Source organism: Emys orbicularis, chromosome 1 (assembly GCF_028017835.1).
Source record: "Emys orbicularis isolate rEmyOrb1 chromosome 1, rEmyOrb1.hap1, whole genome shotgun sequence".
NCBI classification, from domain to species: Eukaryota; Metazoa; Chordata; order Testudines; family Emydidae; genus Emys; species Emys orbicularis.
Genome location: NC_088683.1, coordinates 235465035 through 235487678, shown reverse-complemented (window position 1 = coordinate 235487678; position 22644 = coordinate 235465035). Strand labels below are relative to the sequence as shown.

At 39.8% G+C, this 22644-nt stretch overlaps 1 protein-coding gene across 1 annotated transcript in view; it reads left to right on the top strand.

Moving 5' to 3' along the window:
* TBL1X (transducin beta like 1 X-linked) overlaps window positions 1-13219 on the top strand; it is a 265679-nt gene extending 252460 nt beyond the window's left edge. The window contains exons 11-16 of the mRNA XM_065413092.1: window positions 4045-4166; window positions 8056-8130; window positions 10020-10147; window positions 11341-11506; window positions 12488-12589; window positions 13136-13219. Coding sequence (XP_065269164.1) covers window positions 4045-4166; window positions 8056-8130; window positions 10020-10147; window positions 11341-11506; window positions 12488-12589; window positions 13136-13162 — 620 coding nt within the window. The 3' untranslated portion in view covers window positions 13163-13219. The remainder of the gene's footprint in view (window positions 1-4044; window positions 4167-8055; window positions 8131-10019; window positions 10148-11340; window positions 11507-12487; window positions 12590-13135) is intronic.
* The last annotated feature ends 9425 nt before the right edge of the window (window positions 13220-22644 follow it).

Below are 22644 nucleotides of genomic sequence, written 5' to 3'. Positions count from 1 at the left end.
ATTTGTTCATTTTTTTGTTTTTGTGGGGACCTCCAGCATTTCTTCTCCACCTGCTTCTAAAGTCCTATGCTGCGAAGCACTAGATATAGATCTCTCCAGAGTTTCCAAGCACTGGCCAAAGGGGATTCTCAAACTACAAAACTCAGATCCAGGGGAGGAATTTGATCACTCTGAAGTCTGATCTGGGATTTTGGTTTGGCCTATTTTTAGAGGTCAGTTGCTAAAGCCAGGTCTGGGTTGAGATTCTGAAATCTGCCACCCCAAAAAGTGTGATGGTGTTCAGATCTGGGGTTTTGGCCCTGTCTCTACTAGACAGTGGCAAGAGATGCTCCCTCTTCCACAGCAATTGAGCATGCTACCAAGCGTCTTGGGCAACAAGCAAGCTATGACCTAATCTTGGATCCCCACGTGACCGGTTCTACAGGGTGATATAGTTGAATTCAAAGCCTAACATTGGAAAAATGTTTAAAATTAAATATTTTATTAGGCATAGTCATATAGTGATATATCTTGTTATCAAGCTGGCATTATAATTAGTAACAAAATCCAAATTCTGGCTCTAGAAGTATTATAGTTCCCCTTGGGTTTAACCACAACTAGCTAATGCATTTTTAAACATCACTGTCTTCATCTAAACTAGGTGCTAAGTTTATGTTTAAACACCTGTTATTTAGCATGTTTAGTTTGCTAAATAGCTAACATTTAGTCAGCTAACATATTTAAAACATCACTCATTTTCCCATTTTGAACAACCTATAACCATTACTGGCCTCCAATGCAGGTAGAAATTATTATTCCTCAGAAAACACAAAGTATTCTGATAGTCCATGTTCCTATCAGATTTTCACTGCTTTTTGCCACTTATCTTATAAAACCGTGCACTAAGCTGCCTGCATGGAGAAAGCAGTCTCTGTTTGCAAATGTACTCATGTTATTCATTGTGGAATTTTATTTTTTGTTAGTAGTATTCTGTAGAATCACCCTCTGCACTGTAAAGTGATGTACTGATGAAAAACCTACACCCTCTTAGCTCCCTAGAATAGTGTTCCTACTGGATAGGAGTACATATGAAACAAAGTCATCCTTCAGGAATGATGTGCATCATACACACACCTCATGGTTTCCTTTTATATTAATTGGTAACTTGATTAGGTCTTCCAACGTAATGTAATAATCTCTATCTGCATTACAAAGAGTTCAGGACATATCTTCCACCAACTGTGCTATGTTTTTCACTGGGCTCAGGAGGTGTGAATGAATGACGGTTGTGTGGGTGCTAATATTATTGTTCATTTCAGATTGATTATGTTAATTTTCAAAATGGAATAGAACAATTATGAATACTGGATGTCCCTGGGATCTCCACTATTGCCTGGCCAATAACCTATAGGTCTAATCCAAGGCTCATTTTAGTCACTGGGAGTATTTCCATTGATATCAGTGGGCTTTGGATCAGATCCTTGTGAGAGGCCTAGGTTTGGCCTTGCAGCCAACCTTCCCCAGAGCAAACTGTTCTGTGGCAGGAACTGTTCTGTGCTCTGTCTAGGGAAGGTCATATATCACCTCAGGAGTCTAATGTAGACAAGGCACACTGCCTTTTACATATGCTAATCAGGGCCATTTAAAACCTTGGGGGGGGGAGCTGAGACTTTAACTTGACCTGCTTAGCATGTGTTAAAATCTGTACTGCCTTGTCTACACTAGACTTTTAGAACATGTGAGTGAGCATGTTAGCCAACACATCCTAACAACATTTTTATCCTAATCTAGATGAGTCAGAGTCCTATTCTACCTGGGCCTGGAGGCCTCCATGCCCCTGAAATTCCCTGACAGATTGGTGAAGTCTTGTAGGTCCAAACCTAAAACTCCCATAACTTTCACAATGGGCTCGTAGGTATCTTGCATGCATCCAGGATTTGATTAGCCCTTTTATAAAGATTTACTACTATTCTTCCCAGCCACCAGAGCAGACTTCAACTAGAACACGTTCCCAACGTTCATTTCATTACAATTCAGTGAGAGAATCCTGTTTTCAGATGGATCGATGTTTGGACGCACATACAAAGCACAACCCAAGCGTAAATTGGTACTGGGTCACTAATGAGAGGAGTTTAGCTAATTGATTTTTACAGTATATCACTGGTAGCCTTATAATAGCAAATATACTTTTATTTTGGGTGCTCATTTGTGGAAAATTTTCAGTGAATGCCTGCGCCGTATTTAAGAAAGATCATTCTTAACACAACATATAAATCACAGTATTAAACACGTAGCTAGGAGTACAAGGAAAAGCTTTGGTCTTGTCATTTTCAGTGTCATGCAAAAATCCCCAAATGCCTTGATAGCATTGTCTAAATAGTAATGCATAGCTAGGTGTGTGATTATTCTGAATACCCATATGGCTTAAATGTGCAATGAGGCGAGAGGGCAGAAGCCAAATGCCTTGAACTATGAGGAAGTTGTTGCTTTCTAACTGCAATTCTTGAAATGTGTAGTTGTTGCTTTTATTAAATGTTGTTGTAACCTTTTTTTTTTTTTAGTCAAGTTACTCATTTTCATACAGCATACTTGGTTATTATTTCCAATACATTTTATTTACTTATTTTCTGAGTAAACATATGATTCAATAAAATAAACCACACCAGTGAATATGAAATTCTACCAATATTATCGTGTCACCCCAGCAACCCGTTTATGATTCAAATGACACTTCCTTTGTAATTCCATAATTTTAGGTGCACGCAGCTTTCTGAAAATTACTTTTGGACCGCAATTTCTCATTCTTTCTATTAGCCCCAGAAAAAGGGCACTGATGTTGATTAGGATACATCTTTATTGACTTTAAAACAATGAAGCAAAACTGTGCAGCAGAAAAATAATAGCAGAGAAACACTGTGAAAACAGAATCCTGGGCTGCTTCATGATCCCCTCTAACCATACTGAGCCCACATCGCTACAGTGATCTCTCTTAAACATGCAGGCTTTCCTCACCTTTCTGTCAGACAGAATTCCTCCCTCTCTCACAGAATTCCTCAGTTTCATCATTAATTCTATACATGATGTTTTTCTGTGAAGCATTTCTGCCTTGCCAGTGTAGCAGTATTCCTTTTAATTGAGAGGGTTAAAGAAAGCCCCATGATGGTTCACGAGGCATGTTCTCTCCTGTCAGTTTTAGATATTACACACATTTACTATAAGGTGCTTAGTTTCATGAGGATAAAGTCAAAATAAAATATATTAAATGTAATAAATTTTTTTGGTTTCCAAAGGAGACATACTTCCATCTTTATACTTAAAAAACATTGCTCAGAACAACTTTGGCTAAAAAAATTTCAAAGGTCTCGCCACCATTTTAACAATAAACCTACATTATAGCCTCCCCCCAAATAAATTCAACTTTAACCCCTTTCTAAATCCTGTTAGATTGTCATTATTACTGACACATACATAAGTGTCCTGAGAATGAAAACTAATACCTCTGTTAACAGATCTCATTCCATCCTTTAGAGGGCAGCTAAATTCTGTCTTTGGCAACAAAAGAAAGCAACTGTGGTAGGCCTTGTCTATAGTAAAAGTTGTACTGGTTTAACTTTAAATTGGTTTAAAAAACAATTTAGTTAAAGCACTGCAAAAATCTTTGTGGACATTTTTAATTTCACTTAATCGATTTATCTTAAGTTGGTTCCTTACCAAATTAAACTACATCTATATATAAAACAAGTTAAAACCAGATTAACAAAAGTGCACACAACTATAGGCTTAAATCTGGTCATCACCTAAGGAGTCTCACAGGAAGGTAACATATGAAGCATCCATGGTACCCATTGCTAGGTAGCTAATAAACAGAGTCCCTAGAACAACTACTGAATTAATGTATATTTTTTTCATATCGGACATCCACATAGCAATGAACTGTTCCAGGTCTATCATAGGCCAATCACTAATTGGTGCCCTTGGTCAGGTTGGTGGCATGGGGAGAATGACTTGGGTAGCTGTTTCTTTGCCATATTCTCTAACATTCACTCTTTTGTTTGTGCTTCACAGCCCCTGCTCTGGATGTAGATTGGCAGAACAACACTACTTTTGCCTCCTGCAGTACTGACATGTGCATTCACGTATGCAGACTTGGCTGTGATCGCCCAGTCAAAACCTTTCAAGGACACACAGTAAGTTTAAAGAGTTTGAAATTTTAGGAGTCATTACTAGCATGTGGTAGCTGGTGATGTTAAACAGCTTCTGTGTTCTAGGACCAACGGTGTTTATATCCCTTTCCTTCCCCAAAGACGTACTCTGTAAAAATGACTCTCTGTCTTTGAAAAGAGATTCACTGTTCTAAATCGCAACATGCAGGCAAAACCCTCAGCTCACACAGTGAGGGCATTTACATGTAACTGACTCTAAAGACTCAGAGATACATCAGTAAAATTTCACCTTCCGCTTTTGTAATCTCTTTAACAACGTGATGTGAATTACAAGGACGAAGGGAACAATTTACTTTTAACCATCGTTCAGTTGTAGAATTAACTGGGTCGAGTAGGATCAGATCCGTTAAGAGATACTTCCCTTATCCTTCTCCCCATTCCCCACCTGCCTATATACTGAAATATACTCCTCATTTTTTTCTCTTCTTGACTATCTCTCTTTGTGACTATTTAATGGTAGCCACAGGCTAATGTTGCAGACTTTCTTTCACAAGAACTCTGCTGAGCTACTCTACCGTATAAAATCACTTTTAGTAACTCTCTTCAACTGGCTACCTCCCCCTGAGGGAGAATTGGTCCATATGGAGACTTGTTGGCTACAATTCTCAATTAAGCTGGTGTTTTCTCAAAAGGTGCTGCTGCCTCCACAATAGGCCTTCATCCATAGGCTGATGTTTTCTATTGAGTGGACTGACTGCTCCATTGTGCACATGGGCCAAATCCTGCCTCAAATATGTGTGTGCAACTCCTGTTAACTACAGCTGAAATTGTTTGTCTGTATCTGAGGGGGAAATGAGTTAAAAATAGTTTCAGGTACTATCCCTGCCACCGAGGACTCCACCCAATTACTGTTCTTATAACACATTTTTCTCTTTTAAAAATGCTTTTTTCCCCCGTTACCATGTGAAAGGCCCATAGGAAACAGGGGAACTGACTGACTAGATAGGGGAAACAGTGGGTTTGACTACACACAAAGTGTTGTCAAATACACAAAGTAAGCTGGAGAAAAACAAAGAAAAAAAATGTCCTCTAATTTCCTATAGTTATCGTCGCTGCAGGTGTTATTTGTACAAATAGTGGATAACAAAGTTTTCAGACTGAAAGGTGGTTTTGAAGTTGATCCAGAAGACCACAAACCAGCTAATGCTCCAAGTTGCATTTTGTCTTAGTACATTAGTACACACACTGGTATAGACAAAGCACCTCTGGAGAGTTGCACTATTTGAGAACAGTTCGTAGAACTTTCTGTGTGTGTGTGTGTGTGCATATGTATATGCATATATATTCTTAAGAAAAGGTATTTGTTAGATGAATGGAATGTCAACCTCAGAAATTGTTTTAAATTATCTACAGTACAGACCCATTTACGCGCGACCCGTTTACAGGCAAATCCGCTTAACGCACGGTAGCGCCATGCCTCCCAGTGCTACCTATTTAACACGCGAGACTCGTTAACATGCAGTACAGGAACTTGCTATGTAGCACTATAGATTTGATCACTAACTCACTGACACAAATCGACAGGAAGTTCGGAGTGGAAACGTGTTGTACTGTACGTCTTTACCGATATTGGTAAATACGTATCAAGCACGCTTAGTCATTGTCACGCTAGAGAGATAGATAATATACAGTAGTACTGTAGTTATATAGTAATATATATACTGTACTACATTCGAAAATTTTAACCATAGGCCTAATATAATGGCAGAGGGCAAGCGTCAGCGTTCCTACACTGTAGAAGAAAAGCTAGCTGCAATAGATCGAGTAAATAGCGGAGAAACCCATCCAAAGTTTCAAAAGATATTGGGATTGCCGAATCAACTCTCCGAGGATGGCTAAAAAACTAATCTAAACTGAATGGCTTTGTACAAAATATCGATTCTGCCGCAAGACTTAAGCGAAAACGTGTGCGCTATTCAGCAAAATCCACAATAGACAAAGCCATGCACACGTGGTTTGTTCAGGAAAGGCTGAAAGGAATGCCACTAAGTGGGCCAATTCTTCAAGCCCAAGCAACATAATTTGGAAATTGAATGGGGGATGAATCATTCCAAGCCAGCAAGGAGTTTATAAGTTGTTTTAAAAAGTGTCATGGCATAGCGCAGGTATCGATTTCTGGAGAAAACCGATCAGCCAATGAATTGGCCGCAAATGCGTTTCCCGCCGAGTTAAAATCTATTTTACAAAATGAAGACTACCATGAAGACCAACTTTATAATTGTGATAAAATAGCTTTATTTGCAAAACTGCTACCTGATAAGACTTTAGCTTTTAATTACGAGACACAGAAAACAGCTGGATTTAAAAAGATAAAAGATCATGTGACTCTTCTTTTTTGTAGTAATAAGACGGGCAGTCATAAGCTTACCCCTCTTCTCATTGGCCGCTTTCATAACCCTCGCTGCTTTAATCACCTCAATAGAGCCAAACTGCCAGCAATATACACTAACAGCAAAAATGCTTGGATGACGAGACACATTTTCGACGACTGGTTCCGCAACAGCTTTGTTCCAGCTGTTCGTAAGCATCTGCAGTCGAAGAAACTCGAAGCCAAAGCACTTTTGCTACTTGACAATTGTCCAGCCCATTCTCTGGCTGAATCACTGGTATCGAGAGATGGAAAAATTCGAGTGCTATACCTACCATTCAATACAACATCAAAAATTCAACCTTTAGACCAGGACATTATTCAGAATTTTAAAAACAATTATTGACGGGAGCTGATTTCGGCAATCGTGTCATGCGCGTCTTCAGGCATTTCTGAATTCCTGAAACAGTTAAACATGAAGGAAATTATTTCTTTAGTTAAAAAAGCTTGGGATGGAGTAAAACACAAGTCCATTGAAAACTGCTGGATGAAGGCTCTCAGTGATGCCTTTTCTGTCAAAGACGGCTCAGACTCAGAAATCTCCAGTAGTGGCACTGATTCAGAGCCAGACTTTGAAGGATTTTCATAAGAAGACGTCCTACAAACACACACGCAGACAAAAGAGGATAAAGGTAAACTTCTCTTTCAAATGATAAAAGATTTTAGTTTGGATACGTCGCTTGAAATCATAACTGAGTGGCTGGAGATGGATGAAGATTGCCCGACTTCAGCATTTCTGTCCGAGGAAGAAATATTAACGGGCTGCGAGGCTACGTCAGACCGCAAAAGTGATGGCGAGAATTCTAATAACGCAGGCTTAAATGACAGTGACGATGAGGATGTTGTTGAAAAGGTCAAAATTTCGCCCACAGAAGCCCTTAGTGCTGTAGAAACTGTTGTAAGATTTTTGGAGGAGCAAAATGCGGAAAATATCGAATTCGTTCATCTGCAGCGAATGACAGACATCATAAGAAAGAAAAAAAGTGTGAGCATGAAAGAGCAGAGAATAATGGCATTTTTTTCCTAAGTGAATCATAGACACTTTTTTCAGCATGGCCCTCTTAACCCGCGGTCCGTTAACACGCGGTCATGACGGCTTCACTCCCGACATCCGCCCATAAACGGGTCTGTACTGTAATTGTTGCACCATTAAATGGTCTGGGACTAGGGTTTGTTGAATATTTTGTCGTGTGGGAAGAATTTGATGATTGCCAGACTTTGCTCCTGACACCAGTTATGTCAGGAACATGGTAGCTAATTGTGTGGATCATTCATTGACACAAAAAATTGGTTTCCCTTCCTCGTATGTATTTGGATAGTGTGATGTGAAAAGGGATGTGTTCACATGTAAGGTAATGAAGAATGTTATGTAATTTTCAATAGTTTCACTTGTTGGAGTAATAACACTTGAGTGCCCTCTGCTGGGTGCCAGGCACAATGTAGGCAACTTGGAATGTTCACATAGAAAATCAATCTTTATTTCAGAATGAAGTCAATGCAATTAAATGGGACCCTTCTGGTATGCTACTAGCATCCTGCTCTGATGATATGACATTAAAGGTAATGTAATTTGATGGCTTCCCTCCAGACTGCTTATTATTTTTCCCCAGTAGAAATTTACTTTATAAGATTTTCCATTCATGTTGTTAAAAAAGACCTTTTTGTCTCCGTTTACATTTTTTCCCCCAGCCTGATGCTACCATACTATTAAAACTCTCTGCGTGAATGGTGGTTTCATCTTACCATTTTTGAGTGAAATAAGAATGAACAAAGAGAAGCAGACAGAAAACTGAAGCATGCTATTTCTATTAGGATCTACTGTCTAATATGTCACTGTCATGGAATTATAGCAGTTTGAACTGAAGACCATATTTTAGGTCATCCTGTCTCCTTGCCAACACAGGATTGATTCTCACTGTACATTAACAAGTGTTTAACCACCGTAATTTACAGTAAATACACTAATAAGGTTTTCACCATTTCACCTGGAAGACTGTTCCAGTCTAAAACCTCATCCACACTCAATAGTTAAAAAATATAATTGTCAGTAAGGAGTGTGATTTTTTTTTTTTTTTTCCTGACATAGGTATACTGGTAAAAGCCCTAGTGCAGGTGGAGTTATACCACAGTAAAGATGCTTTACCCAGTGTATTTTATTTTGGTTCCCAAACCAGAATAAACTGTACCAGTATAAGCATCAGTATATTTAAAGGGGCAAAACTTTTAAGCGTAGACAAACCCTAAAAGGATCTCACAATTATAAATTATAGACTGAGAAACTTTAAGACCAGAAGGGACCATCATGATCATCATGTTCAGCCTAAATAATATTTTGCTCAGTTTCACCCTCTAACTCCTTGGTGCTTTATACCTCAGATATTTGTTAGATGGTTCTTCTGTTCACCCACACCCATATAAATTTTAATAAATTACCTATCCATATTTAGTCATTTCTCTTAATGATTTTCTCTGAAATCAACCCCTCCAGTTCCTTAATCACTTCGGTTGCTCTTCTCTGAATTTCACCCCATTTCTCCACAGCTTTCTGTTACTTAGATGCCCCAAAGCATGTGCTATTTCCAGATTGTGCTCTCACATTCCTCATTAGTGATTCTACACTGCTGTATATAGCGACAAAAAGTCCTGTGGCACCTTATAGACTAACAGACGTATTGGAGCATAAGCTTTCGTGGGTGAATACCGCATTTGACGAAGTGGGTATTCACCCACGAAAGCTTATGCTCCAATACGTCTGTTAGTCTATAAGGTGCCACAGGACTCTTTGTCGCTTTTTACAGATCCAGACTAACACGGCTACCCCCCTGATACTGCTGTATATGTGGTTCACAAACACATTGGCTTGTTCTCCTGCTGCTAATTTGTATCCAGTGAGTTTGAGCATTATTGCTTTTCCAGTATGTCTCTACCACTGAATATCTGTAATTTTGGATTATTTTCCCTCCTAAAGATTAGTTGAGGGTTTTTGGTTTGTCGGGCAGCTGCAGAGCAGTTTCACTATAAAACATGTAATTTCCATTCAACTTATTCTTATTCTGATATTGAAATATTGCCTTGCATAATGGTGCATAAATTATTGATTTGATTCCATCAAACATGTTATTAAAGACATCAGTAAAACAAATCAGAATACCAGCAGGATGCTTGGAACAATCAAGATTTATCTAAGCCATACTTAAAATGGTTTTGATAAATTCACACTATGATTGAAACATGTAATATAAATTCAGGTTAGATTCCATGGCCAGGGCAACAATTGTCAGCTTCTCTTGATCTAGTGAATAAACACAGTTAAATTTGCAAGGCCTTTGCAATATATACACAATTGTCATATACAAACAGAATAGGAAGGATTGAAAGCCAGGAGTTGAGAAAAGATTGCAAAGTTTAGATACATGGCTGATTTTTTTTTCCTGATTCACCTGACATAGATTTGGAGTATGAAGCAAGATACATGTGTACATGACCTTCAGGCTCACAGCAAAGAGATTTATACTATCAAATGGAGTCCTACAGGACCAGGCACCAGCAATCCAAACTCCAACATCATGTTAGCAAGGTAACATCCTCTTCTACTGGTGGTTTTTACTAGGCTCTCAGCAAATAAAACTGAAAATAATTTCTGTTAGCGGATGAGAGGGGATTGACCAAAGAGGGAGGAAACGTATAACAAACATGGAAAATTAAGCCATATAGTGCTTAATTTTTAAACAAACTACTTTAGTAAAAAAATGTTACAGTTGCCACTGCACCCAACACCCAGGTATCTGGTTTATATAAATGAATATGTTTAATTGAAGCCCTATAATATATGGATCTGGCAGTCCATTAAACCAACTGGATGTACTCTAATGAGGGCCATCAAGCAAAACTACATAGATATTGATATTTTTTTATAGTTCTGTTAAGTGGTGTAGAACAACTCGGGTGGCTGTTAAACTTTCACCTAAAGAAGTCCATTCAAGATTTAACTTCATCCAGTTTTAGACATCTGTTTAATCTTAGTAATGTCAATAGATGCCTGGACCACTGGATTGATTAGCTAATTGGCACATAATGACTTTATCTTCTGTATGATATTCTAGCAGCGTTGTGTCTTAAATTTATTTATTTATTTTGTTGGTCAAGTAGTTTTGTTTTGTTTAGAAGGAAGATTGTTGGGTTTGGGATTTTTTTATACAATACAGGGGATTTCACCGGTCTTCTCTTAGTCCACAACATTGGATTTAGGTGGATTGTAAGAAACGACGAGTGACATCTGGGTGGAGGGTGAAAGAAGGTAAAGGACCACTATGCTAGAGAATATGAAGCAAAATTCATTCGTTAGATAAGAGACCAAATCCTCTTAGGAAGAAACTTTCACTGGGGCAGGTTATCCTATACCTGTCCACTACAGAGTTACTTCAACCTTCCTCCAAAGTAGCAGGTAATGGCCACTGTCAGAGACAAGCTACTGGACTAGATGAACAGCTGCTCTGATCCAGTAAGGCAATTCCTATATTCCTACTGCTACCCACAAAACCCCCCAATGAAGCCAAAAGTTCCAAATACGCACATCCACCGTAATAAATTTCTTTCACTTAAGAGGGTTTGACAGATCTCAGCCCTTCTATACCTCTCCTGTTTGAAGTATTGGTGCACATTTGTTTGTAGGTGAGATGTGTCCTCACGAGTTGTTTACAGTATCTTTGCAAACTGCAGATAAACTAGTACCCTGGTCAGTACTCACTTGTGTTTGACTCTTTCCTGTAGTGCTTCATTCGATTCTACTGTTCGGCTGTGGGACGTTGAACGAGGAGTCTGCATTCATACATTAACCAAACATCAAGAACCTGTCTACAGTGTAGCTTTTAGTCCTGATGGGAAATACCTGGCCAGTGGGTCCTTTGACAAATGTGTCCATATATGGAATACTCAGGTACTCGTTTGATTCACACACACTAATGAAAAGCTGTTTAGCTGAAACATTAATAACAGAAATGATAAATGGAAAATGTATGTATCTGTATGCACTGAATTTGTGAACCTGACCATGGCATGAAAACCGTTTGAGCTAATGGTGTGAGATGATGAGGTGCCTGTCCTTTCACATTTTTGCCAAAGGTTCATTGAACATGGAACTGTGCCAAGAAAATCAATTGTCTCAATTTTCTGTTAGTGTGTAGATGAAACTGCACTGGGCACATGAGGCATGTCAAGCTGCCAGTGCAGCAGCCTTTAGAAATGATTGATGCTCCTATTAAGCAGCAAGCTGGGTTCAGTTGAGATTCAGATATGCACAGGACTAATTTTTTAAGAGTACTACATATTTGTGAAGAGATTATCATTACAAAGGTTCATGGAGCTGATATTTTACAGGATAACAGGGCTCTGCGATAAACTGGGATACTTGGAGTTACTTCTTTGCAGACTAATGCCCAGAAAGCTTTTTGGGCTCATAGTGACTTCCTAGCAGTGCTTGCTCCAGGAACAAGCTGAATGATTTGAGCTATGCTTGTTTGTACACAGCATTCTTTTTTTTCCCTAAGAAGTAAAAATGTTCAGGACATGAATTTTCAATATTTCTTTCTGTATTAGAAATCGCAGGGACCCTCCTGGCAGTGAAACTGGTGTGGTTCCCACCAGTCGGTGGGGATGGTGGATTTGGGATGGGGCTACAGACAAGTATGTATACACTATGGATCCCAACTCTTCACAGGACAATTGGGTGAAATCCTGGTCCTATTGAAGTCAATGGCAAAACTCTCATTGACCTGAATAGTTCCAGGATTTCACCCCTGGTATTTGTGCCTCACAGTGTAGACACCAATGCACCTCATAGCAAACCCACAATCATAAGTGCCCACATAAAAATAAAATATCTTAAAAGTCAAATCTTGCAAATTGGTTTGCTTTCTAGAGCGGAACTCTAGTACATAGCTACAGAGGCACTGGAGGGATCTTTGAAGTCTGTTGGAATGCGAGAGGAGACAAAGTGGGAGCAAGTGCATCAGACGGATCGGTAAACATTTGTATTCATTCATTGTAAATATTTTGGGGAAAATCCTGTGCCGAGGCCAACACAAGTTCTGTGCACTGTTGCCTTCTCTGGACAAAGCTCAGAGGTGGGTGGGTGTGTTCCCTTATTTAGGGCCCAGTTCAATGCCCCATGAAGTAGATGGTGTCTTTCCATTTACTTGAAGGGGCTTTATATCAGGCCCCTCAATGCACAATTCCTTGATTGCCACCCTTTATTTGAAATATGTTTATGATTAAAGAAACACAAACACTACTGTTTCTTTCTCCTCCATGACCCTTGAAGTGTAAATCCTGCAGATTATCATGCAGAACCATAACAAGTAGAGATGAGAAACAACTTTTACATCTTCCAGCTCATTAGCTGGTGAATGCAGAATTCTCCCCCAGTCAGTATTCCATGATGCATTATCTAACTTATTGGTAAATTGCTTTATTACAAGATTAGAACCTGAGCGCACACACATTAAGAATCCAGAATAGCCTTCAGAAATGTTTCTAACTCTTGGGTCTTTTCTTTCTACACCTCTAGGTTTGTGTTCTAGATCTGCGGAAGTAAAGGTGAAGTGTTTTAGAAGAAATTTCAAATGGACCAGCAGTGAATGTGTGGGGAGAAGCACTCTTCAAAACTATTCTTAACAGCTCCAGAACTGTACAAACTTGAAAAAAGTTAGTGTGTACAATGAAACCAACTCTCCCTGGCCACAGAAGTCTAGTATTTTGCCCATAACCCTCATCAAGGAGTAAAAACACAGTCACTTCAAAGGGGGAGAGTATGGTTTTCACCTGGAATATTCAGCCTTGGAAGCATGAAGCCACCAACTAGAGACTGCACTGTTTGGTTTGCATCTGAGAACTTGCTTTGATGGCTGGAAAAAAAAAAAGCTGTGCCAAAAAATAATAATAAAGAAACAAACTAAGCAAAATGCTGTGATAAACCAAAAGGGAAAAAAAAATCCTCCTCCATGTGGTGGTGTATTTTTTTCCTTCCAATTTGGACACTACAGTTGCTCTCCCAAAGGACATTCAAAGACCAGTTTGTACTGATGACATGCGCAACTTTGTAATCACAACACTTTCTATTTTCTAGACTACTTTTTTGTTCAGTGGTTTTTCTATCAGCTGGAATATTATGTCCTGGAGTATCCCGGGCTTAGGTTGGAACTGATTTTTTTTTTCTTTTTATTTTTCCTTCCCTTTTCCTTCTTGTTTCTCTCTCTCTCTCTCTCCCTCCTTCCCCCTCCTGTGTGCCCACAGTAGATGCAGCCAGTTGGACATGACAACAAAAACTTTCAACAGTCTGCTTCTCCTCTTTCTCCGCCCTCCCTCCCGCCCCGCCTACTTTTTTAAAATCCTCCATGCTTCAGATCTTAGCATCTCAAGGGCACTTTCAGCAAATTGTGTAATAAGTGCTTTATAGAAGAATGCAGTGCTGGGGAAGATTTTTACAGGCGAAAGATGACTTTTAAGAGAAAGAACCCAGTGTATTTTTGGAAAAAAATATTTTTTATGTTAAACATAATTTTAAAAGCCTAAAATAGCCACCAAACGTAGACTGCTTTGTGTAATTCAAGCAAAAGAATGACTCAAGTGGAATCCAAGGTACATTAAAGATGCAGTATCATTTTCCTCTCCTTTGTCTCATAAAGTGCTGTAAGAAAATGTCATTTCATACAACAACTATCAGGTTTTAAGCAACAATAACCTCTTCCTGCAGCCAGAAGTTTACATGGACTAATTTTTATTTTTGTAGTGGTATGATTATGTACATGTATTAAAAGAATACAGAAGTTTGAGGTTATATGTACAGAATTCATATATTTGGGTCCATATACCCAAATACCTGTAGTAGTTAAAGGAAAACAATTGTGTATGCTCTTTCCTGGAGAAATGGTCCCAAATTCATATTAATGCTGCATTCTGTCACTCTCAGTCATGTTCATAGGATTGGAAGGGATCTTGAGAGGTCATCCTCTGCACTCGTGGGAGGTCTAAGTATTATCTAGACCATGCGGACTAGTACCTCATTCCACTAGTCATCACATTGGGCTGATCCTCGTCCCATTAAGTCAATGGGACTTTTACCAGAGATTTAATAGGATCACTCCTTCCCCTTTGGATTCCCCTAGTGTAGGCACTGCAGAAGACAGCTATCAGATTGCCTTCTGGGATGCTTTGCAAATCATGATGACAGAGAGCACAGGGTTGGGGGGCAGAAAAGATGTGCCGTGGGCAGGGTTGCAGCATACGGTGCTGTGGAGATTCCCGGCAGTGCTGTAGACCATGGAGCAGCTCAAGGAGGTGGCCATAACTTAGACAGGCCCTAAGAGCTAAACCATGCCAGGGCCCTCTCCATCCCATGGAGTAGCCCAGGATCAGAACAGTGCAAAAGTGGCTTAAAGCCACCATAGTACCTCCATAGCAAGTTGAGTGCTGTGCCTCTCAAGAGGTGCCGCACAGAATCTCACCCGTTTCTTTCAGTGGGGCTGCCCAACAGGAGTAATTTGTAAGACCCTGACCCATAATGCTTAAAGTGGTGTGAAAATGCCCAAGTTACTTAGTATATGGAATTAATATTTTATTTCATCTGAGGTTTTTCTCTCTTTACTATGACATACTGACAGTATCTTGGCCTTTTCACAGGAACTAATCACGGCTCACACATTGCAAGCCCTGTGATGTACGATTGGAGATCAGAAAGTACTTAAAAGAATTAAACTATTAAGATTTTTCAGTCCTGAAGTAGAAACATTTATGTGGAACATTGGTTATTAATTGCTATTGCTCTTTTTTACCCCCAAAGAATGGAAGGTGGGAAGAAGGCAAAAGTTCTTTTCCTTGTGGTAATAAATCCATAGAGAATTAGACTTTAGGATGCCCAGATGACATTTTTGAACTGTTTTATAATAGCTGCCTAGACTGACCTGTTTAAGCTCAAGATAGGAAAAAGAGTACTTGTTAGAAGAGAGAATTACTCACTAGTGGCATTGTGAGTGTTTATGGTTAGCATTTTAAGCCTGTGCCTGTGATGCCCGGTAGCCTTGGGTTGAATTTTCAAGTATAACAGGAAAGCAGCATCTGTTTTGGGGGGCTGCAGAAGACATGCTCAGAAGTGTGCTTCTTCTGGGTTTGCAGTTTGCGTGACTCTTGAACTGGCCAAACATCAAGATGTGGTGATGTCAAGCTAGGTGATTTTAGTTCAATTGCTTTTGTTGCCTGGCTTTCTTGCTACACAGACATATCTAAATCTGATGGAGCCTGTTCCAGGAATTTTAACTGGGAGATAAGCATGTTTCGTTTTTGAAATCATCTGAATTAGCACCATCTTCTCTCTGCTGAGTTACATAAAGGAAAGAAGGCAAGTAAAGCACAGTTTCAGAATTTGGCAAGTATCAAATTCTCACATGTGAAAGGCGCTGTTGTCCCAAAGAAGAATTCTTTATACATACACATTTTGTTAGCCTTCTGCAGCCTGGCCCATTAACCTTCCTGGAGGCTTACAGGAATTGTACCTTTACTGGCTGCATGGAACTGGCCTTGAGATAAAATGGCAACCTTTGAATACGTGCCCAAGCTCTGCATCTTTAATGTAGGTTACTGCATCTTTAATGTAGAAAACACTGGGTCCCTTGTGGGGCATTAAAGGGCCTGACAGTTACAGGGTTAAACACACACTAACCCCATGCTACATCTTAGGAATTTCCTTTTGATTTGTTTTTAAAAAGAAATAAAAAACAAACCTAGGTAATTTTAGAGCCAAGTGAAGTGCACTTTGTCAAATGTAAGGGTCTGCTTTGGTTTTGGGGTTTACTTTTTCTTTTTCTTTTTCTTTTTTTTTTTTTACTTTTTTTTTTAATTGTGGTTCTTTGTCAATTGCAGAAATGTTCTTTCAGCCACTCACTGAAATTTTGAATTCTGGCTTCTGCAGTTTTTATTGTCTGTGTCAGACTTGCAGCCAGACTTGGTTCTCATTTCAGCATTTCCCAGATTCCATTGAAACAACATCAACCCCTATTTTGTTTCCCCTCCACCTGCACTCTCTCGGAAATCACCTTGTGTATTGTAGCTCATTTGTTTCAAGGAGAGAATCAACAGATCATATTCAGTGTCTTGAATAAATTGCTATATTTTGATATTAGAGAACTCTGCGCGTGTTGTTCCTTTTTCTTTCTTGGCTATTAACTTTTTGCTTCCCACATTCAGGAGCTGGGAGGAATGTGTCAGAATGCAGCATATTTATTGTAGAATTTTGTTTTCCCCAAATGGCCCTTCTATTTAAAAAACACTCTATTTCAAAAGGGGCATATTGAGCAGTCCAGATGGTAAAGAATCAACTTAAGTGAAATGCGTATAAAGCACTTTTATACCAAAATAAGTGTCCATAAAAAGGGGCCAACTAAATATGTGTCTAAATCAATGTGGTTAAATTGTATAATTTTCTCACATAGACCAGGCTTTAAATCCACCACGTTGTTTGAGGTGAGGCACCACAACCAGTATAGATGTCATAAATGCAGATGGGACATGCCCTTGACTACAGGTGCCAGTTGAGGTTTTCACAGCTCTCTAGAACATTTAGACAGACATCTTACATTAGTTTTAATGTTCGCAGTGTTGTTGTAGCCGTGTTGGTCCCAGGATATAAGACAGACATGGTGAAAGAGACCAGCTTTTGATCTCCATGGACCTGAAGAAGAGCTCTGTGGCTCTCGAAAGCTTGTCTCTTTCACCAACAGAAGTTGGTCCACTAGAACATTTTATCTCACCCACCTTGTGTGTCTCATTAATTTTAAGAGAAGATGTGTATAAATCCCCTAGATGATTTAAAAAAATGTAACCACAGTACTTAAGTTCATGCAGTAAGCATGTAAATTCTTTTCTGTTAGCTATATCTAGAGGTGGCTAGCAGAGCTGTTTATTAATCTACCCAACCCCACTACGTTAAAAGCATCTTGGTGCTCCAGCAAAGTGGAGTTGTTCTGATCCTCCTATCAGTTCCGTCTAATGGTTCTCCTAGCGGCTACCCTATGAGGGGTCCTATATGTTAACCCATCTGGGTTTTCCGAATATGTAGAGTGCCTTAAAATGTACATATCATAGCTAGAGTTCTGGGATAGTAAAAAGCTTTATACCATGCAAGCTGGTATCTGCAGTGCACATAAGATACCCCTGTGTGACATATGAGAACATAATCAATAAGAGATTTTGTGTGACAGCCTCACTGCACTGTCTGTTCACTCAAGCAAAAAGTAGGATATTGTCAGAAGCCTCCAAAGGAATTAGCTGCCTAACTCATTAACTCCAGCACCAACAACTCACAACCATCTCTAGCAGCATGCTCTATCATCTGGCCTGTCCTTGGTTACCTAATATTCTCTATCAACACATTGTCTAGTCACTGGAGGAGGCTACACTTAGTGGGCATGGTATGCATCTTGGTCATAGTCCATCATAACTTCCATCTTACCCTAACTATCATGCCCAATGATCTCCTTTCACAAGTTACATCCTTCCTGGGCTCTGGTTTTGATATGGTGTATTTTCATAGAATTATAAATGTAGGGCTGGAAGGGACCTCGAGAACTCATCAAGTCCTGCCAGCTGCACTGAGGCAGGACCAAATAAGCCTAGAACATCCCTGACCAGCTGTTTGTCCAACCTGTGCTTTAAAACTTCCAATAACAGAGATTCCACAAGCTCCCTTGGAAGCCTATTCCAGAGCTTAACTACCCTTACAGTAAGAAATTTTTTGTAAAAAATTTTTTTTTTTAGTTACCCTCTAGATGCCAAGAAGTAAGCATGACCTACTAACTTTTCGTTGGTGTCCATTTACCCTTCATCCCATCAGTAGACACTCAAGAAAAGGCAAGCAATGTCCTCAAACATTTTTGTTACATTGTTTTTCGTGCAGTTTGTTTCAACCCACACTAAGAAGTATACTGTGAGTTAAAACTAGAAATGTATTAATTTGGACTATAGTGAAAATGAGTTCAGTGGGTCTCACAGAAGGCTTGTTAGCAGCCAATAGTCTACATAACAAACACTCCTCCAAAAATTAGGCCTAGCTGCCATTCTTGATTCAAGAGAGGACTGGGAATGCAACATCTGGGCAGGGTGGAAAGTTTGGTCTGAATCTGTAATTTGCAGCAGTATGGAAAGTTTGACTAATACCTGTTTGCACTATAGTTGGTTCTTTAGTCAGCACTGTATTATATTAGTACTTTTTTGAGCAACAATTTCAGAGAAATTTTAAGAAATTAATTACTATTAAGCTAAAAATGTAATTTGTTTCTGCTTTTCCATTTACTTAGCAAGAAAAATACCATTTACAAGTAGCACTTACAACAATGAGCCCGCATAAAAAAGGTACTTCTGGCAGATGCTCATATCTTTAAAGCAATAGAATAAAAGGTGTAATTTATGATACCTATGGCTATGAATATGTAATAGTGCAGCTGTCTCATTCCATGTAGTGGCCTTTCCAGAGCCACCCATGCTTTCTTCCCAGCCCTGTATATACATCCATTTTCATAGTTCAGTAAACACTAGCAATGAAAGGACAAGAACATCACCCATTAAGGTCTCGTGCAACTTCATGGATAAAGACTCAAGCTACCCAAAAGCATCTTTAAAAGTTTTAAGGCTCCATCCCAGGTTCTTACATGAGTAAATGAGTCACTTGGCAAGGAATTTGTCATCTTTACTGCCTCCCCTTGTTCCTGACAGGGATATTTCTTTTTATATAGGTTGTTACCAAAAAGAGAACACCAGGCAAGAAAAGAGACCAGCCTTTCATGTGAACAAGTAAAATCTCTCCAAAAGATGACAAAAATGTTCACAAAAAGGCAAAGAACAAAATCTAAAAACAGGAAAAGAACTAACAATCCATCTAGGTCCTATTTTCCTGACATCAGCTCTAACGCCTTTCTCCAGAAAGCAGAACTTTTGGCTTCAGACCATAATAACACTGAGATAGAAGAACAGGAAGAGGTTTTTACACACACAGAGAGATGTGTTTGAAACCATGGGGAAGAAAGTGGTGGGTGTTACTGCTATCTAGCCAGAGAGAACAAGTGGCTAAAGCCCACGGCAAAAATCTCCTATCAAGAACTTAGACAGAATTCGCCGTCCCTCTACACCACTCCTTCAAAGAGGTCTTTAGAGATGAGTGTATAAATGCACAACAAAGGGGAGAAGGCTTAGTTGATGAGCCCTGAAATCCTAGCATCTGAGAAACCAAAGATTCTCTCTCCATCCTGAAAGTGTAGACTAGGGCGATTTCCCCCCTCAAAGTTCCCAGGGACAGAAAGATAGAATTCAACCAGAGAAGGGACTTGGAGGCTTCAGGAGCAGCCTCTAAAGCCATAATGTCCTGGTACAAAGACCTAATAAGCCTGACTAATTCAAGTCACCACTTTGAAAAAAGATATTCTGAACTACTGCATTTGACATGGACTGATTCATGAACTCCGTGAGGCTGGCAGTGAGAGCCCTGATAGAAAATTCAGTGGCCAGGTGTCAGCTCTGTTTTAAATTCTGGACTGTGGATAATTGAACAATGCCTCAGTTCTCAGTTAGATCCTGTTTGGGGAGAAATTCGAGAAAGTGGTGCTCAATAACACGGACAGGCCAAATCATCCAGCCTCCATTCCAGCAAAAGTCCAAGGACTACGAATCCTACATACACAAAAGATCCTTTTGTTTCTACCAACAACAAAGGCAGCAGAGAAGGGTCTCCTCTTTTTCCATAGTTTTGACCTGGACCTGCTACACCAGAGGGCAACACAGAAGAGTTACAGAGCTTAGGTATGGGTCCAATCACCGCTTTCTAAATTGCAACCAGGCCTGCTTCCATCCAAGTGTAGGCCTGTATCAAGAAAGTGAGATATCCCATTTCTCAGATGAGAAACATCACATTTTCTTGAAGGAAATCTCACACCTGCTAAAGGTAGGGGCAATAGAGCTTGTCCCTCAAGACAAAAGATACATAGGGCTTGAGTCCATCTTAAGAGTCAGAAGAAGACCAAGAAGGGTCCAGGGTATCTCAGTCCAATAAAGGGTGAGCCAGAGAACAAAGAAAATAAAATTCAGGGTGGGAAACTATCTTCTGCTATCACTACAGTCTCTTCATGAGACCTCACATTGATGGAGCTGACAAAAGATTAGCTGCATATTCCATTCAAGCTCTGTCACCAGCAATTTCTTTGGGTCACCTTTGGAAATTGTCACTATCAGTACAAAAGGTTACCCTTTAGCCTGTTTTGCGCCCTATCATGTTCACAATAGTACTGATGATGACCACAGCCCAGCTGAGAAAACCAGGGGACTCCTGTGTATCCATTCTTACACAGAGCATGGTCCCCTCAGATTTCATAGGAAATTGCCCATAGGAATTTCTCCACACTTCAGGCACATGGGGATGTGTCAAGGCTGTATCCCCACTTTGAACTTTAGGGTACAAGTGTGAGGGCCTGCATGAGGACTTCTAAGCTTAACTACCAGCTTAGTTCTGGTCCGCTGCCACCATTCCCTACCCTGGGAAGCTTTTAGAAACCTCTCACCAATTCCCTGGTGAATACAGATCCAAACTCCTTGGATCTTAAAACAAGGAGAAATTGACCCTTCCCCCCTCCTTCCTTTCACCAACTCCTGGTGGATACAGATCCAAACCCCCTTGGATCTTAAAACAAGGAGAAATTAATCAGGTTCTTAAAAAGAAGGCTTTTAATTAAAGAAAAAGGTAAAAATCATCTCTGTAAAATCAGTATGGAAAATAACTTTACAGGGTAATCAAACTTAAAGAGCTCAGAGGACCCCCCTCTGTCTTAGGTTCAAAGTACAGCAAACAAAGATAAACACTCTAGTAAAAGGTACATTTACAAGTTGAGAAAACAAATTAAATCTAAGACGCCTTGCCTGGCTTTTACTTACAATTTTGAAATAAGAGAGACTTGTTTAGAAAGATGGGGAGAACCTGGATTGATGTCTGGTCCCTCTCAGTCCCAAGAGCGAACAACCCCTTCAAACAAAGAGCACACACAAAAGCCTTTCCCCCCCTAAGATTTGAAAGTATCTTGTCCCCTTATTGGTCCTTTGGGTCAGGTGTCAGCCAGGTTACCCGAGCTTCTTAACCCTTTACAGGTAAAAGGATTTTGGAGTCTCTGACCAGGAGGGATTTTAGTACTGTACACAGGAGAGCTGTTACCCTTCCCTTTATAGTTATGACAGGATGTGATAAACTTAAAAGAAGAGACCCCCTGATCCACTTCAGAGGATTGTCTGCCTGCTGTTCTATAAATGAAGAATACCAGCCACTGGTAGGCTGATTCCAGAAGAAACCAGAGCCCATAGAAGTATCCCTGGCAGAAAGGGCATCCGTCACCACAGAGGAAATCTTTAAAGCTGCCTTCCAGCAACATTTTCTAAAGCAAAACATACTTGACATTCATTCTTATGCAGAAAGAACAGGAGTACTTGTAAATTTGTTAGTCTCTAAGGTGCCACAAGTACTCCTGTTCTTTTTGTAGATACAGACTAACACGGCTGCTACTCTGAAACCTATTCTTATGCAGAAATATCCTTCAGCAGGGATGTATCCAAAGCAGTGCCCCCAAAATAAATTACCACTAATTTGACAGAGGGATGAACATTTTGCCTTCCGTCCTACTTAGCTCTCCCACACAACTAATATTTTCTTCCTCCTTGCTATTCCTCATTTGTCATGGGCTAGGGGAGAGGTTATGATCGAGAATGAACAGTTTACCTGATTTATTTTCTGGGGCTGACCTCTCTCTCAGTCCGCTCCTCCTGATACAAGTTCTTTGGGTATCTTTACAATGGCCTCTTCAGGGGCCATGTATAAGATTATCACAGTGCTGGTAGAAAGTGTTTTTTGTTGAACACTGGCCTTTGGAAAATGAGAATTTTCATGATTCAGCATCAGCAATGTTATCATCTAGTAAGTCATGTAGCTCACTCGAGCTGTGGATTTCAATGGTGCTAGCATCAGTAGCTAGCAAAACCAAAGAGAAAGGCCTGTGT